The sequence below is a fragment of the Muscardinus avellanarius genome (assembly GCF_963383645.1).
Source record: "Muscardinus avellanarius genome assembly, chromosome: 12".
In the NCBI taxonomy this organism is placed as follows: domain Eukaryota; kingdom Metazoa; phylum Chordata; class Mammalia; order Rodentia; family Gliridae; genus Muscardinus; species Muscardinus avellanarius.
In genome coordinates, this window is record NC_137798.1 from 6,930,687 (window position 1) to 6,953,911 (window position 23,225).

General features: G+C 45.6%; 1 protein-coding gene across 1 annotated transcript in view; it reads left to right on the forward strand.

Moving 5' to 3' along the window:
- Positions 1-278: 278 nt before the first annotated feature.
- The window catches only part of CYP19A1 (cytochrome P450 family 19 subfamily A member 1), a gene marked incomplete at both ends in the record, with an annotated part of 28,636 nt that continues 5,689 nt past the window's right edge, over positions 279-23,225 (forward strand). The window contains 5 exons of the mRNA XM_080707011.1: positions 279-423; positions 5,982-6,132; positions 13,190-13,344; positions 19,182-19,358; positions 21,320-21,434. Of these exons, the coding sequence (XP_080563137.1) occupies positions 279-423; positions 5,982-6,132; positions 13,190-13,344; positions 19,182-19,358; positions 21,320-21,434 (743 nt within the window). The remainder of the gene's footprint in view (positions 424-5,981; positions 6,133-13,189; positions 13,345-19,181; positions 19,359-21,319; positions 21,435-23,225) is intronic.

Genomic DNA, 23,225 nt, shown 5'->3' on the forward strand with positions numbered 1-23,225 from the left:
ACCAAGCGTCTAAGAGAACCTGAGACTCTACCAAGGTCAGAAAGGCTGCACTTCAAGCCAAAAGATCTCGCTTGGGCTCGCTTGTTTTGACTTGTAACCACAAATCTGTCTTGTCTAAATGTCCAATAGCATTATAAAACAAAGTACCGATCTCTGCGGGACAGCATCCTCTGAGGAGCAGAAGTCCGACAAACCTGGTAGGGGATTCTCTTAACTCTTCTGCTCCCGTGATTGCCACAGACCTCTAAGCTGCTGCCCTGGAGACCGAGGAGCGCAAGATGATTTGGGAAATGCTGAACCCGGCACACTACAATGTTACCAGCATGGTTCCGGAAGTCATGCCCGCTGCTGTCTTCCCCATCCTGCTCCTCCTAGGCCTTCTGCTCCTGATTTGGAACTATGAGAACACGTCCTCCATACCAGGCAAGTCACTCATTTATTTCTCTGTCTAAGGAGATCATTTCCCCTGGCTTTGGGTCCATGATGGTAAAGAAAATCTTGGGGAAAAAAATGGTACTAATTATCTGCACATTTTATTTTATTTTATTTTGTGGTACTGGGGATGGAACCCAGGGGCATTCTTCCTCCAAGCTACATCCCCACCCCTATTTTTTTTTTTAAACAGAGTCTCACTGGGTTGCAAAGGGCCTCACTAAGTAGCTGAGGCTGTCCTCAACCACAGTCCTCCTGTCTCAGCCTCTCAAGTGCTGGGATTCCAAGTGTGTGCCACCACGCCCAGCTGTATCTGCACATTTTAAATGAAAGTATTTAGGAATACCTTAGATACCTTTTCCAGTCTGCTTTGGTAGAATATTCTTGGTACAAATACCCTTTAAAGGCAAGTTTGAGTTGGGGTGGAGCAAAGCCTAATTCCAGTTTTTTTTTTTAATAGATTCAAGTTTATTCTAGTTTTGCTCTGAAGGTTGAAAAGTGTCTGGAATGCCTTCTCTCCTCCTTTCCTTCTCCCTCCTTCCTTGGCCCATCCACACCCTCTGCCCCCGTTCACACCCTGTGCCCCCGTTGGTATTTCCTCCTCCTCCTCCTTCTTTCCCACTGGCAGTACCATGATGGGGTGTCAGCATGAGGACTGAATGGGTCGTGGACAGCCAAGAAGAATGGCAGTTGCCACCTCCCCTTGGGACTGTACACCCTGAGAATCCTTAGCAAGACCTGTGGGTCGATTAGAAGCAGAGTCTAATATACCTATCCAGATTATTCCAATGGAAAATATTATCATCCCCCCTCGACTATTGGAATTATTGGTTGTCAGCTTGATTCAGAAATGCCAGAAATTTCTCAGTTTTTGTTCCCAACTCCCTAAGACATGCCTAAAGACTTTGTTTCAAGAGCATAGTTATTACCCACTTCTAAGTGCGGGGAGCCTCAACACAGGGCAATCGAGAATGGGTGCGTGGGGCTGGTACAAGATGCTCTGCAGCGGGATTAGTTTGAGATTTTTCAGATAATTGCTTTTCTCTCTGTCTGATTCAGCCTGGAACTTTAGGTTACTTTGCTGTGCAATTTAATGGAACAGTTAGTTTTGTTCTCTGCTCCTCATTGAGGTCATCGCCAGAGCGGGGAGGCTTAAAGCTGAGGGACACTCACCCAGGGGTCTTTGACTTGAACTCCCCCTCCCAGAGCTCCTGTTCCACAGTGGATTTCTGCTCCCCGAGTGGGCTCCTGGGTCAGGGTCGGTGTGGTAGGAGTCAGGTGGGCATGTGCATGGCGGAGAAAGAGACAGAGACAGAGAGACAGAGAGAGACAGAGATGAAGAGAGAGACACTTTTTCCTTCTCTTCTCTGTCATGGACTCAGCTGCTAAAATCAAATCAGCCTGTATTATCAGAGCAACTTGCTAGGAGAGAATGGTCAGTATCCCCCATCCATCTGTAAGCCACAGGTTGTCCAATGAGCAGTATATTATAAGAATTCTCTAGGAGGTAGGGGCTGGTTATCCAGATGCCCAGGCCGTTCTTCAGACTTTTTGAAGCAGATGCTCCAGGCCTAGGAACCCGCGATCCTCCTGTCTCAGCCTCCCAAGTGCTGGCATTACAAGTGTGCGACACTGCGCCTGGATCCTTCTGCTGCAGGCACTGGTGGGCTTCCTTCGGACCCTTGAACGAGGAGGTCAGTGTATGGAGAACGTGCACCAGAAGGGGCCGTGCGCCTCCCTCTGGCCATCACTTGGGGCCGGGGCATCATGCTGCCAGACACTGGTGGCTAGGCCACACAGAGTAGAGGGGTCCTTGGCCCTGGGAGGTAGGGCCCCAAGTGGATACTTTAAAACTTTCTCAGGTGATTTTACATGAGCAGCCAGGGTTGAGAGCCACAGAGATGAACCCAACCCCTTCAGTTGCCAGAAGGAGAACAGACAAAGAAGAGGCCAGTCTTGCCAGGCAATACTTTCCCTCCCTCCCTTCCTTCCTTCCATTTTACCACCTAATTTCACATCTTCAGACAATATGATTTTGCCTGGGCTTAAACATTTGAACGATCAAATCATTACGTCTTCTGTCTTGATTCTTTGGCTGGCTGTTTCGTTTGTGAGACTCACCGTGCCGTGGCATGCAACTCTGGTTCACTTTCACAGACATACGTGTGGAGTTTTGTGAACATCTCATGGTACGGCTACCAGTTCTCCTGGCACGGGAACGCAGGTGTCCCAGTCAGGGCTATTTTGGAGAGCGCTGCCATGAACATATGTGTGTGCATGTTCACTGGAGGGTTTACCTAGGCGTTCATTGCAACCGCTTCTTGATTGGGGCGGCGGGTGCGAGGTCCCAGGTGTGGGCTTCCAGGAGCACAGAAGTGCCTAGATTATTGACTGCTCCTCTTGGGGTGTGACAGAGGCTCCTGCAATCACCACAGGCCTGGATAAGCACTCCCAGATCTGAGAAGCAGAGAGAGGTTAATTAATGTGCATGCGACCAGCGTATGTCCCTCATCTTTTACCTGAGTTTTGTCCGCCTAGACCATTCTCCTCTCCAGCTGGGTGGGGTGGTTTGAGAGTTGCATGTGAATGAAGGGCTCATACACAGAGACATTACAGATATCTACTATACATGTATATTATATATTATATCTTCTATTATATATAATATATATTATGTTATATGTGTGTTATGATTATTTGATTCCATAATTATGTTTTACATCCTCTCCTCTCCTACCCTGGGACTCTGAGAGTGCTGCTGTACTTAACACACCATCTCGAACCCCTAATTTGGGGCTAGTAGGGTCTCGGTGTTTGTTAGATGAGTTACATTAACATACAGTTGGTCACTAAGGACCCCAAACTCTGGTTCTTTTCCGGTTAAATCACTCCAGGCCTAATCCCAAGTGCAGGGGTTATTTCAATCTCCCTTTTTCAGTAGATATAGCTCTTCCCTGTCATGTTATTTTCCAAAGTTTTTATTTTGGCTTTCTTTCTTTCTTTCTTTCTTTCTTTCTTTCTTTCTTTCTTTCTTTCTTTCTTTCTTTCCCTTCCTTCCTTCCTTCATCTCTCTCTCTTCCTTCCTTCCTTTTTATTTCTTTTCTTTTGTGGTACTGGAGATAGAACCCAGGGGTATTCTACCTCTGAGCTACACCCCAGCCCTATTTTTTTCTTTCTTTTGAAACAGGGTCTCACTAAGTTGCGAGGGCCTCGCTAAGTAGCTGAGGCTGGCCTCGAACCCCGATCCTCCTGTCTCAGCCTCCCAAATGCTGGGATTACAAGTGTGCGCCACCACGCCCAGTTTCCTTCCTTCCTTCCTTCCTTCCTTCCTTCCTTCCTTCCTTCCTCCTTCCTTCCTTCCTCTCTCTCTCTCTCTCTCTCTCTCTCTCTCTCTCTCTCTCTCTCTCCCCCCCCCCCTCTTCCTCTCTCCCTTCTTCCTTCCTTCCTTCCTTTACAGGGTATCACCAGAGGGCTGCAAACTCCCGGGCTCCTGCCTCAGCCTCTGAGTAGCTGACTTGAGGGTGCGCCACCACTTCTGGCTCACTGTCATACAGTAATGCTTTTTCCTTTTCTCATATATTAAATTCCGATGGTGGCTCCCATGCTTTCTACATGGCGCTAAACTTCTAGATAAAACATGAAAAATATGGCATTTTATTTGTATGCCTTTGTTTCTCATCCTGGCATAGTGAGTAAGTAAATGTTTGTTGAATAAGTCTATACTCAAGTAAATATCTGGCCTCATGTGGACTGAATGTATGTAATGTATTTCCCAATTTTAATCAAAATATAAATATAATCTAAAATACCTTAAATGAGAACAGCATAAATTTCATTCTTTATATTAAATACACATGTCTAACTAATTTTAAAAATTAATTAAGGAAATATTTATTGAGCACCTACAATGTGTCAAGCTATAAATACTCAGTGGTTGTTAATATTTTAATTGATTAAAGATTGGCATATCTGATGACATATTAAGGAAATACAAATTCAATCAAATCTTGTTTAAATCTTTTAAATAAAGAATGTAGCCAGGCGTGGTGACACACGCTTGTCATCCCAGCATTTGGGAGGCTGAGACAGGAGGATTGCAGTTCAAAGACAGCCTCAGCTACTTAGAGAGGCCCTCCACAACTCAGTGAGTCCCTGTTTCAAAATAAAGAATAAAAAATAGGGCTGGAGGTGTAGCTCAAAGGTAGAATGCCCCTGGGTTCTGTCCTCAGTACTGCAAAAAAAAAAAAAAAATGTAATGGATGGCTTCTTGGTATTTTGGCTAAAATCAAGTATAAAGAACTTAATGAAATTATATAAAATTCAATCATTTTCTGTGTAATATTGTTCTATTAAAATAATTGATTAATAACCTTTTAATAATATTTTGGTTCTACAGATATTATCAAAGATCTATTTATTTATTATTGGGGGTTTTTGTGCTACTGGGGGTGAAACCCAGGGGCATTCTACCTCCAATCTATACCCCCAGCCCTGTAACAGAGGGAGAAAAAAGAGGTAACAGACAGCTATTGCAAAGTAAAAGTTTAAAAATTCTTCACTTAATTTGGGAGTAAACATTCAGCCATCGGAGTTCGGTGAAAGCTTAGACTCTCTGGATTATCACACAGATCTTGCCTGTGGGATGAGAGTGTTGTCTCACAGCTGGGCATGTTTTTGGCTTCATAACTATTTCACTGAAAGAATGGAATTAAGAAAGGAAAAAAACTTACAAAAACCACCACTTTGTAATATAAGCCAAAAAAATTTTAGGCAGGTTTTTACCACCACCAGTAAAATCAGTTTACCAAGTTTGTTCTCTGCTATAAGCAATATTAAATCTCCCCACGGCAGCCTGGATTCATATTCTCTAGGATTCTCCCCTTGTCAACAACATAGGCAAGGACTGCGGTGGGGGGGGGGGGGGGACCGCTGTCAGCGAAAGCCTGATCAGAGACTCAAACCCAGTCTAGATGCTGAGAAGACTTGTTGCCCAATTCCTCGATTCTTAGCTCCTGAGATTTAGATTAAGATTCTTAAACTGAGTCCTTTTTGAGAGGAAACAAAGAAAGGAAAGGACATCCTTAGGCTGAACATTATCTTTGTAGACCTTGTTTCTCTCAGTTCAAAGGATTGTTCTAAAACACTACAACCCAGTCCTGACCTGTCTACTTTATCTGCTGGAGCATTCAAACCAAGTTTTCAGACAAAACCGGGCAGCCAGACGGTTCTGCTAGTGTCGCTGCTCACAGTTTCCAGTCCTGTTACCAGACAGACCCATAGACCTGTCAAGTGAAACTCGGTACCATTTAACTTGGGAAGAAATTAACACCTTGATCTGAGACTGAGTGGAATGAGTGTAAAATGGATATTATAGGGCTTTTCATTCATGGAGAGGCGAAGAGCCTTACTTTAAGCTTGTTTTTGTTTTGTTTTAAATCACTTTACTAATGATTCACAGGTAGACCTCAGAAGATGTAAAGAACACTTAAGATAGGACGAGTTTTGGTTGGCTAGGATGCTTGATGACTGTGTTCTCATGACTGTCCTAGGTCCTGGCTACTGTCTGGGGATTGGTCCCCTCATTTCCCACGGCAGATTCCTGTGGATGGGAATTGGCAGTGCCTGCAACTACTACAACAAGATGTATGGAGAATTCATGAGAGTCTGGATAAGTGGAGAGGAGACGCTCATTATCAGCAAGTGAGTCTGTTCATAAAACCCAAGATCTGGGGGCTGGGGTGTCTGGCTCAATGGTACAACGCACGTTTATCATGTGTGAAGGCCTAGGTTCAATCCCCAGCACCCCAGATAATAATAACCTTAAAATTAATCATAACCATTAAAATAACCATAATCTTAAAATTAAAGCTAGGGTTTTTCCTATTAAAAAAGAACTTTTTTGGATACCTTGATATCTTTTAAGGCTATGTTTTTACTGCTATAATGAAGGTGAGCAATCCCCAGGTAATGCTGCAGAATAAAATAATTGGATTTTTCTTGATTTGAATCCAAGGAACATAGATAAAGAGGTCTGGACAGTTAGGAAATTATTCAAAAAATTTCTTCTCATTGAATGTGAAAACTTAGAATCCAGATGCTTTGGTTTTGAAAGACAAACTTTAGGGGGGGGATTATCTTTTCTGCTTTCATGAGACGTGGGTCCTATCTCCACAAGTCATCATAAAAAAAAAAAACCTTCTCAAAAGAAAAATTCCTCAAGCAACAACAGAAACAAAACCTAAGACACAGATATCTGCCCAGCAGTTTGCTAGTATCTTTGTAAAGCCCGCTGCGGAGCGCCTTCCAGAGCAGGCAGCAGCGAAAGGAGCCGTGCAGGAGCTTCCTATTGGTTCTGGCTGAGCCACCGAACATCTGAATAACACGGTCCATTTAAAATGATACCCCCCCACACACACACTATTATGTTTTCTGGATTACTTTAGCAGACGAATTCACTGGAGAGTTAATCGAATATGCATTGACTCTGAAGAACAAATTGTGAAATCCTACTTTTCCTGCTTGTTGATTTCAGAAAATAAGGAATTTCAAAGGTGTATTTCATTAGACTTTCAGGTATCTTTACAAGACTCTTAGCAAATCTCTCTGCCAACGCTGTCTCATTGATAAGTTTTTATATTTACAACCCCTGACAGATCTTTCCCCTAGACTAAAACTCATCAAGGTGTTTTACTGAGTTTTTGGATTGCTCATTCAGATATATGGGCTATTGCTCAAAAGGAAGCAGGCGTTTCTGGGAATGGCATGGGTTTGTGGAGGCCAAGATTACACCCTTCATTTCATTAAATAAATGCTATCTTAAAGCCCAATTCTTTGAAGCAGATACTGAAAGAAGCAAGCAGGAGAAAAAAATTGTTCTATTCCCAAAGATTTCAGACTGTTCAGTAATGCTGTTTTTCATCTTTCCAACACCCCAGTTTTGGTCTGGGGTTTTTCTGTTCTACTGTTTGGTTTTGTCGCACTTTCCAGAAAGGCTAAGGCAGACCACATCTACACCCAGGCATAAATGGCTGCTGGCAGAACCCCCCTTTCAATGGGCTCATCGTGAGACCCTGTGAGGCAGTGGTTCTCAAAGTGTGCCTCCTTGACCGGTCTAACTGGGAGCTTGTTACAAGTGCACATTCTTGGGCCCCACCCTGACCTCTAAATAGAAAGCCTAGGGCGACCCCCGTCTGTGTTTTGGCACTCTTTTTGAGTGTCTGATGCACGCTCAAATTTGAGAACCACTGTTCTACTGTCTAGACTGTAATTACTCTCCAGGTTTGCTTTCCTGGTCTACTGAGCTCTGGTCAGCCAATTGAAGTGAATTTGATACATTCTTGTTTTATAATTTAGTACTCACAGTCACTTTTACAAAGTGACCCGGAACCAATGACATTGGGGGTGGGGGTGCTGGGACGTTTACGTCTTCACACCCCCCACCCCAGCCAGCAAGCTACCACCCAGCTCTCCTCCGTCCAGCTCTGACTGCCTTCCCTGCCACCTGCTTCCCTGGGCAGCCGGTGAGGTGACCCTCGGATATTTATCCCAAGGGGACCCGCCTGCAGCTGAGGATGGAGCGCGCCATTCTCACCCCGGCTGCTGTTAGAGTCATGCAGGGAGCTTTCTAAAGCCCTGTGCTCGGCCTTGAGACCAGCATCCCTGGAGGTGCGTCCAGCCAAGGGTGGCCCTTGAGGCTCCGCAGGAGATTTTAGTCGGCCGAAGAGAATGGGGGTGGAAGATGGTTCTGGGGCAAGTGGGCCTTTGCTGTGGGTTAGGGAAACAGCTAAGCAGGGTTGAAATGGCTCTGTTTTATTTGATCACTCTTGATTCTAGCTAAGGTGGCAACAGCGTAAACCGAGATTCAGGGTGAAGGACGGTGGATTTGAGAATGGAGTACCAAGCAGAAATCCCTCTGAGAGACTAGACACTTTTTGGGGGGGAGTACTGGGGATGGAGCCCAGGGGCAATCTACCTCTGAGCTGCACCCCTAGCCCTTTTTTTTTTTTTTTTTTTTGGTACTGGGATGGAACCCAGGAGCAGTCTACCTCCTAGCTACACCCCCAGCACTATTTTTTATTCTTTATTTTGAAACAGGGTCTCACTGAGTTGCAACTAACAGCTTGAACCGGGATCCTCCGGTCTCAGCCTCCCGAGTGCTGGGATGACAAGCGTGCGCCATCACGCCTGGCTGAGAGTACACACTTTGCTATTGGGTGCTTAGGTCACCAGATATATTCCCTGGAAGCCCAGAGACGACGCCTGAAGTAGATGCTGCTCCAGCGGGGGTGGCGTCTGGCTACTCTGTGTCTTCACGAGGAAGAGGCCTTGGCTGGGCGCGGCTGGCAGAGGCTGACACAGCGTGCCCATCCCCCGCCCGCCAAGCTTTCCTGGTCCTCTCCTCTCAGGCTTTTAACTGTGGGAGTCTCTGTGTTCTCCCGATTGCCTCTGCGCCGCTCGCTGGCGTTGCTGTGAAGGGCCCAGCTCCTCTCAGGAAGAGGACATGTTCGTCCCCACCTCCCTTCCTCGCTCGCTTTTCAGTCTCTCAGGAACTACCCGTACCTCTTGATAAGACCCCCGTGGGCCTCAGCACGCTTTGGATTTTTATGTGCATAGTTTTTGCCAGGCTTCTTTTTCTTTTGAAAAGTTTGAGGTCTGTAGTCATTACAGCTGTGCAGAGCGTGGACTCCCAGCTTCTCCAGCCAGCTTAGCGCACAGCATGGGCGCTGCCGTGCACCCCAGAGCATCAGGGGCTCGAGTGAGGCAGCTGTGCTGTAAAGGAGGACGACAGATGCTGTGACCTTATAGGCCAACTATCTGTGTGTATATTAGTTCTTGACATAAATACAAAACAATTGAGTAGCCTTTATAAAGGGGCATTAACAGCCGGGCGTGGTGGCGCACGCTTGTAATCCCCGCGCTTGGGAGGCAGAGGCAGGAGGATGGAGGTCAGCCACGCTGGCTTAAGAGACCCTGTTTCAAAAATATAGAAAATAGGGCTGGGAGTGTAGCCCAGAGGTAGAAGGGCTTCCAGGGGCCCCACTACCACCAAAAAATAAATAAATAAATAAATAATAAATAAATAAAGGGGCATTAGCAATTGACAAGCTAATTGGGGGTCCATCTGCATAGTTATTAGCAGCTAAACATCAGGGTTATACTTTTTTACATCTGTCTTAATCACGTGTAAACTTACAAGGGATTCCACTCAGTTATTTTTTCAACATACACTGAGCATTTTTATATACTAAGTGATACTGAGTTTCAGGAGCTGACATTCATTAACTAAACATTTATTGAGAATTTACACCCAGTTCTAGACTCTGGGAATATAGCAGTATTGTGTTTGGGGAATACAATCAGCCCCAAATTCCTACCCTTGGGGGAAAATATATTGCTAACATACCAATATTAAATAAGTAAAATATAGCCGGGCATGGTGGTGCATGCTTGTAATCCCTGCTCTTGGGAGGCAGAGACAGGAGGATCGGAGACAGGAGGATCGTGCAGGTTTATAGCCAGGCTCGCTGGCTTAGGAGACCCTGTTTCCAAAAAGATATATTAAAAAAAATAGGTCTGGGAGTGTAGCCCGGAGGTAGGAGGGTTTCCGGGAACCCCAGTACCACCAAATAAATAAATAAATAAATAAATAAATATAGTTATGTGTCTCTTGATAATGCACTGTGTTCTGAGAAATATTTGGTCAGGCAATTTTGTCATTGTATAAATGTCATCAAATATACTTCCACTGAGATGGTTCTGAGGTCTATGTGACCACCATCAGACATGTGGTCCAGCATTGACCGAATCATTATGAAACACATATACACAGACCAGAAGGGTGACCAGCTGTCTCAGTTTGCCAGAGGCTGGGGTTTGGTAAGATGTGAGACCTTCAGTGCTCAAACTGGGACGGTCCTGGGAAACCCAGGATGGTGGGTCACGGTATTGCCAGGCAGCCCTAATACTCCATAGCTTGAGCATATTAGAGAAAACATGTTCCCAAGTTTCATTAATGGAAAAACTACATGCAAATATGCGATGTGAATATAACATTGTTCCCTGGACGCTCAGTATCGGGAGGGAGGGCGGCGGGCAGGGAGGGGGCACCCAGGATTGTGTGAATTATGCCATTGCAACACGGTCCACATTATGATGTGAGACTAGAGTGCGCCAATAAATAAAAAACGAGAGAAAGAAAAAAACCACAAAAAACAATATTGTCAGGCAGATTTGTGCTATATAGAAAACAGTAGGGAAATGCGGCAGGAGGCGCAGGTGTAATGGCTGATAAACACTCAAAGGCGCCATTGGAATAAAGACCTACAGGAAGTGAGGGAGCGAGCCAAACAGAAACCTGGAGTAAAAGTACTTGAGACAGAGGAATGGCAAGTGTAAATGTCCTGAGGCAGGAGCCTCCCTGAGTCGTTCAAGGACAAGATACCACAGCCATGTCCAACCCAGGGGACACATGGATACTGGAGTGCTGCAGAGAGGGCGGAGGTGACCTAGACAAGAGGCTCTCAGTGGAGTGGTGGGGGCGGCGAGTCAGGGCAGCATGTGCAGACAGCACTTCTGAGGAGACCCTGCCTGCCCACTTGCGTCGCCTCCATCCAGGGCCCTCTGAGGTCGCAGGAGCCTGGGCGGCCCCGGCTCTTCCCGTCTCATCTCCTTTCCCCAATTACTTGGCTTGCATACATCCTGCCTCGCTTGCATAAATGGCCGTGTTTTAAATGGCTTTTTAGTGACCGCAGAGAACTTCGCTCCTGCGATGGCTTCTGCCCCTTTGGTGATGATAGGGCCCTCGCCCAGGCCCAGCCTCGGACTGAAATATAATTGAGATGTTGGCGCCCCCTAAAGGACATGAGTTTGAAAAGCTAACTCTGTGAACTAACGTTTGGCCCAGGTTCTTTTCAAGGTTGGAGCTTCTTATTAGCTCTTCTAAATATGGTTTGGCAATTTCCCCAGCTATAAAGGCTAATGTGATTAATGCAGTTTGCATTATCCCTAGGGGCTAGAGCAGAAAAGCATTGCTCTGCTTACCCTCTAAATACATAAAACTTGCAGATTCAAATTTGTGAATGACAAATATAAAATTTACTTATTTTCTGATTTAATTATGGAATGAGATAGGAGAGGACAATAAAAGCTAGGGGTTTTTACCAGGCATGGTGGCACACACCTGTAATCCCAGTACTTGGGAGGCAGAGACAGGAGGATCACAGGTCAGACACCAGTGTGTGGTAATTTAACAAGTTTCAAAAAAAATTAATAAAGTAGGTTTGGGGGTATAGTTCAGAGGTAGAATATCCCTGGGTTGAATCCCTAGTACCACAGGAAAAAGAAATAAAGAAAATCTAGAGTTTTCAAACATTTTAATTAGTAAGTCCTTTCAACAGTAAAACTTTTCTACTTGGGGAAAAGTTTGAACTGTCAGTCAAAATAATTAGCTGGATTATAAATTGAAGCATCTAGGTTTGTGTATGTTTTTGTTACTTGGATAAAGAAAACTTGTCTAAACCTGGGGTCATTTGAGGAATATTATCTTGAGTCAAATCCAAATCAAGAGAATATATAATATGATGGCATTTTTTTGTTTTTGTTTTTTTGGTGGCACTGGGATGGAACCCACGGGCCTTCTACCTCCAGGCTACACTCCCAGACCTATTTTATATTTTTTATTTGGAAACAGGGTCTCTTAAGCCAGCTGAGGCTGGCTTTGAACCTGCGCGATCCTCCTGTCTCAGCCTCCTAACGGCGGGGATTACAAGCGTGTGCCACCACGCCTGGCCAGCATTTTGGTTTTAAAATAGGGCTTACTTTTCCTGAAGTAAAAAGTAAATAAGAGGCTGAAACTGGCGGATCGCAGGTTTGCAGGCAGCCTCAGCAACTCGTGAGGCCCTCCACAACTTAGTGAAATTCTGTTTCAAAATCAAGAATAAAAAATAGGACTGGAGATGTAGCTCGGAGGTAGACTGTCCCTGAGTTCTACCCCCAGTACCGCAAAAAAACTAAATAAGTTATTTATATAATTTGGTTTGTTACCACTGCCATTACTTCAGAGGTTCTGGGAGTCATGCAAATTGCCCTATTTTTATTCTTCTGACATCCTGTATCTTGGGAGGAACCTGTGACTCTGGAGACCTTGACAAATCATGATGGAGACAAGTCGAGAAGCAAAACCCTGAGATCATTTCTCTTACCACCACAGTGAGCCTTTCAGGCCAGCCCGTCCAGGCCCTGGCAAAGCCCAGTGTCCAGTGCCTGCGGAGATATCCTGCATGCTTACTGTGGTACCCGACTGGAGGGGAGGAGGGCTGATGAGAGACACAAGGCAGAATTCCTTAGTTCCAAGCTAACAAAGCAAGCCTTCAGTAATCCCAGCAACTCCCTGTTCTGTGGCTGACCCCTGCAGGCGATGGTACTGTCTGGAGTAGGGCTGGGCAGTAGCTGGGAGGTCGGGCTCTCATGACTGGCCACTCTCGTGGTGGATTCAGCTCAGCACAACCTGCAGCTTTAAACCCAGGGGTGGGTCGTTTGTTGGTGACTTGGGGCTAGAAAACGAGGACTCAGTAGGTGGAAATGATTCCGTTGGAGGAGGATGCTGTCATGCTAACGGTGCGCTTATTCAACCTGAATCCTGGGGGCCGTGCGTGGCGTTGCAGTAAGCACACCGCTGCCAGGAGAGCCGCTGCGTGGTCAGAACGTGCCGCGTGAGCGCCCTCCATGGAGAGGCGACGCCAAGCTCTTGTCTCCGCAGGTCCTCGAGCTTGTTCCACGTGATGAAGCACGGGCACTACGTGTCTCGATTTGGCAGCAAACTGGGGCTGCAGTGCATCGGTATGCACGAAAATGGCATCATATTCAACAACAATCCGGACCTCTGGAAAGCAGTCCGGCCTTTCTTTATGAAAGGTAAGCGGGAGCCTGGCTATATTCTCTTTGGTCTAGGGATATGCCTTTAAAAAAAGGTCCATTTGAAAACTTGCTATTTCACAGTTTTGAAATAATAATGGTGAGAAGCCGGGCTTGGTGGCGCACGCTTGTAATCCCCGCACTTGGGAGGCTGAGACAGGAGGATCGCGCAGGTTCAAAGCCAGCCTCAGCGACTTAGTGAGGCTCTCAGCAATGTAGTGAGACCCTGTTTCCAAATAAAGTATAAAATAGGTCTGGGAGTATAGCCCAGAGGTAGAAAGCCTCTGGGTTCCACCCCCAGTACCACCAAAAAAAAAAAAAAAGAAATAATAACAGTGAGAAGGGCTACATTTTATCATACCTTTATTATATATCAGACATTGTTGTAAGCTCTTAATATGTATGTGTATGTATGTATGTATATCTATATCTATCTATCTATATATATGTATATATTGGTGGTACTGCAGTGGAACCCAGGGGCTTTCTACCTCCGGGCTATACTCCCACACCTATTTTATGTTTTATTTGGAAACAGGGTCTCACTAAGTTGCTGAGAGCCTCACTAAGTAGCTGAGGCTGGCTTTGAACCTGTACGATCCTCCTGTCTCAGCCTCCCAAGCGTGGGATTACCAGCATGCGTCACCACGCCTGGCTAAGCTCTTGATATTTTAATCCCACAACAACCTCATATGGTGACTACTCTTATCACCTGTAATTTACAGGTGAGAAAACAAAGACATAAAGTTTAGTAACATCTCCAAGGTCCCCACACTACTAAGTGGTAGCCCTGGGACACTCCCCAGAGCCCGCATTGATCATCACCACCAATCCCCTTCTCATTGATATATGAAGCAATTTCCTGAACATAAAGAAAGGGATCTGTAGCCGGGCGTGGTGGCGCAGCTTGTAATCCCAGCATTCAGGAGGATTGCGGTTCAAGGCCAGCCTCAGCTACTTAGTGAGGCCCTCTGCAACTCAGTGAGATCCTGTTTCAAAAAAAAAAAAAAATAGGGCTGGGGGTGTAGCTCGGAGGTAGAAGGCCCTGCAGTAATGCAAAAAAAAAAAAAAAAAAAAAAAAAAAAAGACAGAAAGAAAAAAAAAGTAAAAGCAAAAGGGATCTGTGGGATCTGTGTATTTAGGATCCTTTCAATTAAGAATTCAGCCATCCATTTTTTTATTTACCCATAACTAAACAATATGCTTGTTGAATCATAGACTAACAGCCCTGATGTTTTAGGAGAAAACAATCTGTGAATGAAACTTGAGGATGTGAGAGGACACGGAAGGGCTGTGTTTATTGCCTCGTCCAGGTTCTGAATTTTAGAGTTGAGGAAATAAAGTCCCACAGGGGTTGTGCGTTTTGCTGAGTCGGCACCCCAAGTGATGGAGCTCAGAGGCCCAATCCCAAGCTCCCGGATCCAGTGATCCCCCTGCGATGCCATGCTGAAAAGGAAACTGTCGGGGATACACATGGCCAGGCTCTGGCTGGACGTCCAGCATCGAGGCAGGTGGCTGTGCTCTGGGCATCTTGCTAGTGATGGAGTCTGAGGTCGGTGGGTTTGGGGCTGACCCTGTCCCATCAGTATCCCTCCCTCCAGCCAGCCTATCCCGGTGATGAGTTTAGGCTCCCCTCTGATACGCGACAATAATCTCCTCCTCCCAAGGCCCTTCGCTTTTTAATCTTATATATCACGTTCCCCTTTCCATGTAATATATCAATATGCTTTGGGCATTAGGACCCAGGCAACTTTGGAGATCGATTTTTCTGCCTATCAATCACCCATGTCTCACAAAACTGGGGAAAAATGGATTCATGTGAAAAGTGCAGGACTCGGAGTTGTGAGTCGTGTGTTCGAATCTCAGTGCCAGCATTAGCAATGCTACACGACCTGGGCCAGGCCACTTAGCTTCCTTATTTGTTTATTTGTTTGTTTGTTTTGCGGGTCTGGGGATGGAACCCAGGGGCATTCGACCTCCGAGCTACACCCCCAGCCCTATTTTGTATTCTTTATTTTGAAACCGGGTCTCACTGAGTTGCAGAGGGCCTCACTAAGTAGCTGAGGCTGTCCGCGAACCGCGATCCTCCAGTCTCAGCCTCCCGAATGCTAGGATTACAAGCGTGCGCCACCACGCCCGGCTTAGAATATAATATATTTATATTCTAGTACTAGAACTAGCATTTAGGAGTTGTTCCCCTGAAGTGCAATATTGAAGCCTGAAAGGGTAATAGAGTCCTCAAACGCACCCAGTGGTTTAACCGACTGCGCTCCTAGTACCATCGCAGGTTCTAAGAGCGCAGTGACTTAGAAGCCTGCGGTGGTGGGCAGCCGGGAGGGCAGCCCGCGACACCAAGTGCCGCCCTGGGGATGGGGATGGCCGAGAGTGCTCAGCGCTGAGGCGCAGGGACAGAGGGACCACCCAGAGCCAGGGCTCAGCGGAGAGTGTGTAGAATAGCGACTGCGTGTGATGAATTCCGAGAGAAGTGAAAGCTACCTAAGGAAGCGAGTGTGGCAAAGACATTTGAGGAGTAGGGAGTGGGATCGTCAAAAGCAGAAAAGCGTGATTGACAGACATGGCATGTACAGGGGGCTGTCAGTAGTCCCCTGTGCCCAGCGTGTACACACGCGGGGTGGGGCTGGGGGGAGCAGGGCCATACCGCCTAAGATCCTTCTGGCAAGCCAAGGAGGAGCTATGAGGAATCTCTGAAGATTGTAAGCAAAATGACACAAATCTACGTGCGCTTTAGAAAAATCTCTTGGGTCACAAAGTGAGTGGCTAATTGGAAGGAAACACGACTGTTAGCAGTGAGAAAAGTTAGAAGCTACTGCAGTGATGCAGTGTGGGTGGAGGGGAGGGCACCACATGTAAGAAGTGTTCAAAGAGTAGAGCTCTTAACCCAGTACTGAGGAGGCTGAGACAGGAGGATCGCAGGTTCGCAGCCAGCCTCAGCTGCCTAGTGAGGCGCTCAGCAACTTAGTGAGACCCTGTTTCCAAATAAAATGTAAAATAGGTCTGTGGGTGTATCCTGAAGGTAGAAGGCCCCTGGGTTCCACACCCAGTACCACAAAATATAAATAAATATAAAAATAAAAAATAAAGAGAGAGCCGGGCGTGGTAGCGCATGCTTGTAATCCCAGCACTTGGGAGGCTGAGACAGAAGGATTGCGCAGGTTCAAAGCCAGCCTCAGCTACTAGTGAGGCTCTCAGCAACTTAGTGAGACCCTGTTTTCAAATAAAATATTAAAAAAAAAATAGGTCTGGGAGTGTAGCCCAGGGATAGAAAGCCCCCGGGTTCCATCTCCCGTAACACACACACACACGCACACACACACAAATAATAATAATAAATAAAGAGAGCTAGGCTGTATCTCAGTAGTACCGTGTACCTGGGTTCGATCCCTAGTACTGAGGGGCCGGGAAGAGTAGAACATACAATACTTGGGAATTAAATTGATTAGAACATCTTTGGGAAATTTTTTTAGATTTTTCCCTATATATGCAAGATCCGTTTTCTAGTAAAAAATGTTATAGAACTGGACCCAAATAAATACCCCAAACTAGGAGGCTGATAGCGTTTTGAAAGTTTGTTATAACTTACTTCCGTGATCAATGAAATTCCTAGCACGTCTTGATGAGCTTCTTTTAGATTCAGAGTTCATTGTGTTTTTTTTCTAATCTTGTAAGAAGTGGAGCACAGGTTATAGTATCCACATCAGTAACCTTAGTAAACGTTTTAAGTTATTGGCTATGTCTCTGGAGAAACAGTTGAGGGCAGTTTAGGAAATGGTTCACTCGCAAGAGAATTGTCTATACTGATGGAATCTGATTACTTGCTCAGTCTGCTTTTGACCTAGATAAAGTACTTTTTAGCTCATTCAAAAAATTAAGTCATACCCAAAGCCTGCCACTGCCTGTAAACAATGGCAGTCCATTGCCAGCAAGTGTGAATTGTGGCTTCAAGCCCTTAGACGCAGAGGCAGGTCACGCATCGGCCTGGATGAAGGCCACCGGTGACGCTGGAAGCCGGGTGTGCATGCAGAGGGCGAGTCCCTGAGGAGGGAGCCTGCCCTGGCCTCTCATGTCTGCTGGGTCCCTCCAGTCGAAGGATGCGCCGACCTTGACCTACTTTTTCCATGTGTATGGAAATTCTGAGGGTCTGAAGCCTTCTCCGGAGTCCTTTCTTATTTGTGAGGTCTGCTTGAGGCTTGAGGTGCTGCAGCTACGACTGTCGGCTGTCGTTGAGAGAGAGAACGGTCTGCCAGAGCATGCCTACCTACTTTAAGGCCTCTGACAGCAAGTCTGAATTTAAAACACCATAAAGATTACTCCTGAAGGAAGCTTAAAGACACGTAGAACACAGAAGGAAATGGGGATTTTTTTTTTTTTTTATGGCACTGGGGATAGAACCCAGGAACATTCTACCTCCGAGCTACACCTCCAGCCTAATTTTTTTTTATACTCTATTTTGAAACAGGGTCTCACTGAGTTGCAAAGGGCCTCACTCTAAGTAGCTGAGGCTGTCCTTGAACCACGATCCTCCTGTCTCAGCCTCCCGAATGCTGGGATTGCAAGTGTACACTACCACGGCCAGCTTGGGAAATGGGGATTTTAAAAGTTAAATGCTCAGGATATATCATCACTAGCCACTACCCAGATGGTCAGGAAGAGAGCCACGGGGAGGTCAGAGACAGTTTATTCTACCAATTTATTCATTCTTCTACCTGGCAAATCTGAATCAAGGGCCCCCGGTACTTGAAATGTAATGCTACTAAGTAGCTGGCACTGTCTTTAAAGAGTTCCCAGTTCCATGGGGAAAAACAGCAAAGCAAACAAGCAATTGATTAACATGATATTGATTGAGAAAAAATAAATCTAGAGGTAATTTGAAAAGAAGTCGAAATTAAGAGGAGGGCACTTTTAGTGATAAGACTAACACTTTGATATCTATAACCTACAATTAAACAGGAAGCACCTTAGTTAAGGGCTAATTTTATTAGTTCTGTAGTAATATCCTGCCACCTGTTGGAACATAAAAGAAATACGTTTCTGTCCAAATCCATCTTTAAAGGGAAATGTGTGCCACTGATATGAAAGATCACTGATTTGTGATTATAACCACAAGTATTAAAATTTTCTTTTGAAATCTCACTCATGATTTTCCAGAGTATGAAGAAAAGCTTAATTAAATGTAGTTTGTTTTAAAAAAAAATCTATTCTTGCTGGGTGGTGGTGCACGCTTGTAATCCCAGCATTTGAGAGGCAGAGACAGGAGGATCGTGCGAGTTTGAAGCCAGCCACGCTGGCTTAGGAGGCCCTGTTTCCAAATAAAAACATAAAATAGGTCTGGGAGTGTAGCCAAGAGGTAGAAGGGCTTCCAGAAACCCCAGTACCGCAAAAAAAAAAAAAAAAAAAAAAAAAAGATTTTGCGGTACTAGGGCTGGAACCCAGGGGCATTCTACCTCTGAGCTACACCCCCAGCCCGATTTTTTAATCTTTATTTTGAAACAGGGTCTCACTGAGTTGCAAAGGGCCTCATTAAGTAGCTGAGTCTGTCTGCAAACTGCGATTCTCCCGTCTCAGCCTCCCAAATGCTGCGATTACAAGCGTGCACTACCACCTGGGCCTCATTCATTTTTTTTTTTTTTAACCATACAGGTAAGTACATGTTTGTAGAAAATTAGGAAAGCCCAGAAAAGTATAGAGAATTATATGAAAATGTCTACCCTGTCATTGAACGCAAAATTGTGGACAGTTCATCTCCACACCTAAGGTCCTGGCGGCCTGGTGGTGGTGCCCGGCGCCTGCAATTGCTGACCCTCTGATGTGCCCTTCAGCTCTGACGGGCCCTGGCCTCGTTCGCATGGTGGCAGTGTGTGCTGGGTCCATCATCAGACATCTGGACAGGCTGGAGGAGGTCACCAGCGTGGCCGGCTACATTGACGTGTTGACCCTCATGCGACGTATCATGCTGGACACCTCCAACATGCTCTTCTTGGGCATTCCCCTGGACGGTACTGACATTTCATTCTTGTGACTTGACATTTTATCCTTCTGTAAAACTGGGGAATACGAGGGGCCGCTGACTACAGTGAACGTGTGCTTTTTGGTACGTTGCTCTTGTTTAAACGTTTCTTAGCATTCCTGAGGACTTCCCCCTAGTATGTCTGCCTTGTTTACTTAGAAAATATAAACTTCCATAAAGTAGGGGACAGTTTCTATTTCTTTTGTATCTATCCTTATTGCCCTGAGAAATAGGAATCTCCCCAAGTCAAGCCTTAGCAGTTCATTTGGTCATCAATATATCCTACCACCAATAAAACCAACATATTTAACCATTTCTAACCATTTTTTTGGTGCATGATATTTACACACACACATATCTAACCACTAAGCTAAATACATGCTGGTAGAAAATAAGGAAGACACAGAAAAGCTTAGAGAAAAATATGAAGATGTCTACCCTGTTATCGTAGGCAAAACTGTGGACAATTAGTCGTCTCCATAAATGCTCCTCCCTCGGTCACCAATACGAAAACTTGATTCATCTGTATAATAAAAATGGTGGCAGTGGCGGTGATGCAGCTGTGCCGGTGGTGACAGCTGCCACGTGCCTACTATGTGCCAAATAGCAGGAAGGGCTGCTATTCATACACATTTGCAATTTGATGTCTTCCTTTTCTCACGTTATAGAAACGGATCTTAAAACATGTACATGTAACTCTCCCTCCACCAAAAAGAAACAATAGAACGATGGAATGAATGAATGAATCCCATTGAGCTTCTGACATTACATGTGTCCAGCTGACTGGGGTTTTTCCTGAATTAGCTTAAATCAGTGATCGATTGATGGATTCACACATTCATTTAATAGGTACTTATTGATTACCCACTGCAGCAGGGTCAGGGTCAGGGTCAGGGGGTGAGTTGGCCATTACTGTGGTCAGGAAAGGTCCTCTAAGAAGAGAACCTCGGAGCGTGGGCTGCATGAACGGGGCCACAGCCATGTGAGGTTGGGAGGAAGAGCGTTTAGGTGAAGCAGCAGTGCACACGTCCTAAAGCTACCCAAGCCAGCGGAGCTGTCGCGTTCACCTCCTGGTTACCACACGTGGACAGCAGACAATGGAAGCTCCTCCCCACTTCATGGTCCTGCCTCGCCTGCTCGAACTGGTCTTTAGGAGAACAGGAGAGACTTACGACTGCCATTTGGACGGCGGTCCCCACTCACTCTGAAAATTGTTAGTCATGACCCCTTGCTTCACCCCCTTCCATTCTGCTCTACATAATATGGTCATGCTTCTGGATCCCCCAAACCTTGATTGTTGAAGACATCGTGTAAAGTGAACTGTAAAAGCTCTCCAGTAATCAGTGCGTCCAGGCTGTGATGCCTGGGAACCTGCAGAGCCCAGATGGGGTCGTGTTTATTTCCCTTTACACTGGCTGCTTGTTAAACTCTCAACTTGCCTACGGGACCCAACCTAGAGACCTTCAGCAACTTAGCGTGACCCTGTTTCAAAGTAAAAAAATTAAAAAGGGCTAGTGGTATAGCTCAGAGGTAGAATGCCCATAGGTTCAATTCCTAGTTAAACCTCCCCCACCCCCCAAAAAAGTGACAGCCGCCTCAACGGTTCAGCCTTTTGCCTCCCAAGGGCTAGAGTTAAGGCTATAACAGCCACAATTATTTTGTCCAGAAAAACAGGAAAGAGCTGGAATTTTAGCCAAAGGAGGTATATGTGAGATTCTCGGCTGTTCCTCAAACACATATTTGAAAACTGGAGACTTCTGCCAATCCCATTAACTTAAAGGTCAAGGGAATAAATAAATGCTCAGTTTGTCTTGCAGTATTCGTGTGACTAAACTTGTTGAGCTTAGAATGAAAGCCTGGGAGGAGAATCTGCAGAAAACGCCCTTTGCTAAGAGCACTCTTCTTGGGCTCATATTTTGCTCAATGGTCTATTTTTGTTTTTGTTTCCAGAATGTGCCATCGTGGGTAAAATCCAGGGTTATTTTGATGCGTGGCAGGCTCTCCTTCTCAAGCCAAACATCTTCTTTAAGATTTCTTGGCTATACAAGAAGTATGAAAAGTCTGTGTAAGTAACACGAGTTTGGATGATTTATGAGTGGGATCATTTTTTTTCATTTTATGTTTGCTGTTCTTGGCCCCTTTGGTAAGTTTTATGTTGATTAAGTTGCTTATGAAACACATAGCAATTTGGCTGCTTTTAGCCAGACCAAGGAGTCAAAGAAGCCTTTGGCTAAGCAATTTCTTAGCAAGGGTGCAAGTGTGTGGTCTGAAATCTCATCTCTAGAACACTGCGATCTATTTCAAATTGAGGGGAAAGGCTGGCTAATGCTATCGCTAGTATCTGTTGGAACTCTCTCTGCATATCAGAAAAATGAAAACAGAATGAATCAATTTATAGTTGTGTTACTTGTGAGTGTGTGTGTGTGTGTGTGTGTGTGTGTTACCAGGGATTGGACCTAGGGGAATTCTACTGCTGTTCTACACTGTTGAGCCCTATTTTATTTTTCATTTGAAAACAGGGTCTACCTAGGTTGTTGAGAGCCCCACTAAGTTGCCAAGGCTGGCTTCAAGCCTGACATGCTCTTGTCTCAGCGTCCCAAGGACTGGGATTACAGGCAAGTGCCACCGCACTTGGCAGGGATTCTGAATGAATTCAATGTAATTCAACCTGAGGAATTGATGGTTGCCACGAAATATTTATTTTTCATAATGAATATAATGTACTGCAATAAAATGTGTGAGTGCCGGGCGTGGGGGAGCACGCTTGTAATCCCAGCATTCGGGAGGCTGAGACAGGAGGATCGCGGTTCGCAGACAGCCCCAGCTACTTAGTGAGGCCCTCTGCAACTCAGTGAGACCCTGTTTCAAAATGAAGAATAAAGCTGGGCGTGGTGGCGCACGCTTGTAATCCCCGCGCTTGGGAGGCGGAGACAGGAGGATGGCGCAGGTTCGAAGCCAGCCGCACTGGTTTAAGAGACCCTGTTTCCAAATAAAAGAGTATAAAACATAGGTCTGGGAGTGTAGCCCAGAGTTAGAAGGGCTTCCAGGAACCCCAGTACCACCACCACCACCAACAATAACAAAAAACACACAAAATGAAGAATAAAGCCAGGCGTGGTGGCACACACTTGTAATCCCAGGGCTTGGGAGGCTGAGACAGGAGGATCACACAGGTTCAAAGCCAGCCTCAGTTACTTAGTGAGGCTCTCAGCAACTTAGTGAGACCCTGTTTCCAAATAAAACATATAAAATAGGTCTGGGAGATAGCCTGGAGGTAGAAAAGCCCCTGGGTTCAATCCCCTGTACTCGAGCCGGGCGTGGTGGCTCACACTTACGATCCCAGCATTCGGGAGGCTGAGACAGAAGGATCACAGTTCGTGGCCAGCCTCACTCAGTGAGCCCTTTGCAATTCAGTGAGACCCTGTTTCAAAATGAAGAATAAAAAATAGGTCTGGGGGTGTAGCTTGGAGGTAGAGTGCCCCTGGGTTCCAACCCTAGTAGTGATGAGAAAAAAATAACCTGTACTGAAAAAAAAAAAAAAAGAAGAATAGTCAGTGACATGAGTTTACAGTCTAGAACAGGAATCTCAAACTCAGTGGTCTTCAGGGCTCCGCAAATAAAACTGGGCTGTGTGGCTACAGGAAAACAGGAAACCGAGGTGGCCCTGGTAAACTGTAGAGCACATGCCCCACTAAAGACACCATGGATTTGTTTAACTTAAAGACTATTCCTGTCAAAGCAGAAGTTGCAAAATAAGACTGGGTTTAGCTTTTGGTATCAGTATTTAACCCTTAACTGTAAAGTCACAGCTTTGATTTTGCTGCCAGTAACTAAAAATCTAAACTACCTCTGGTAC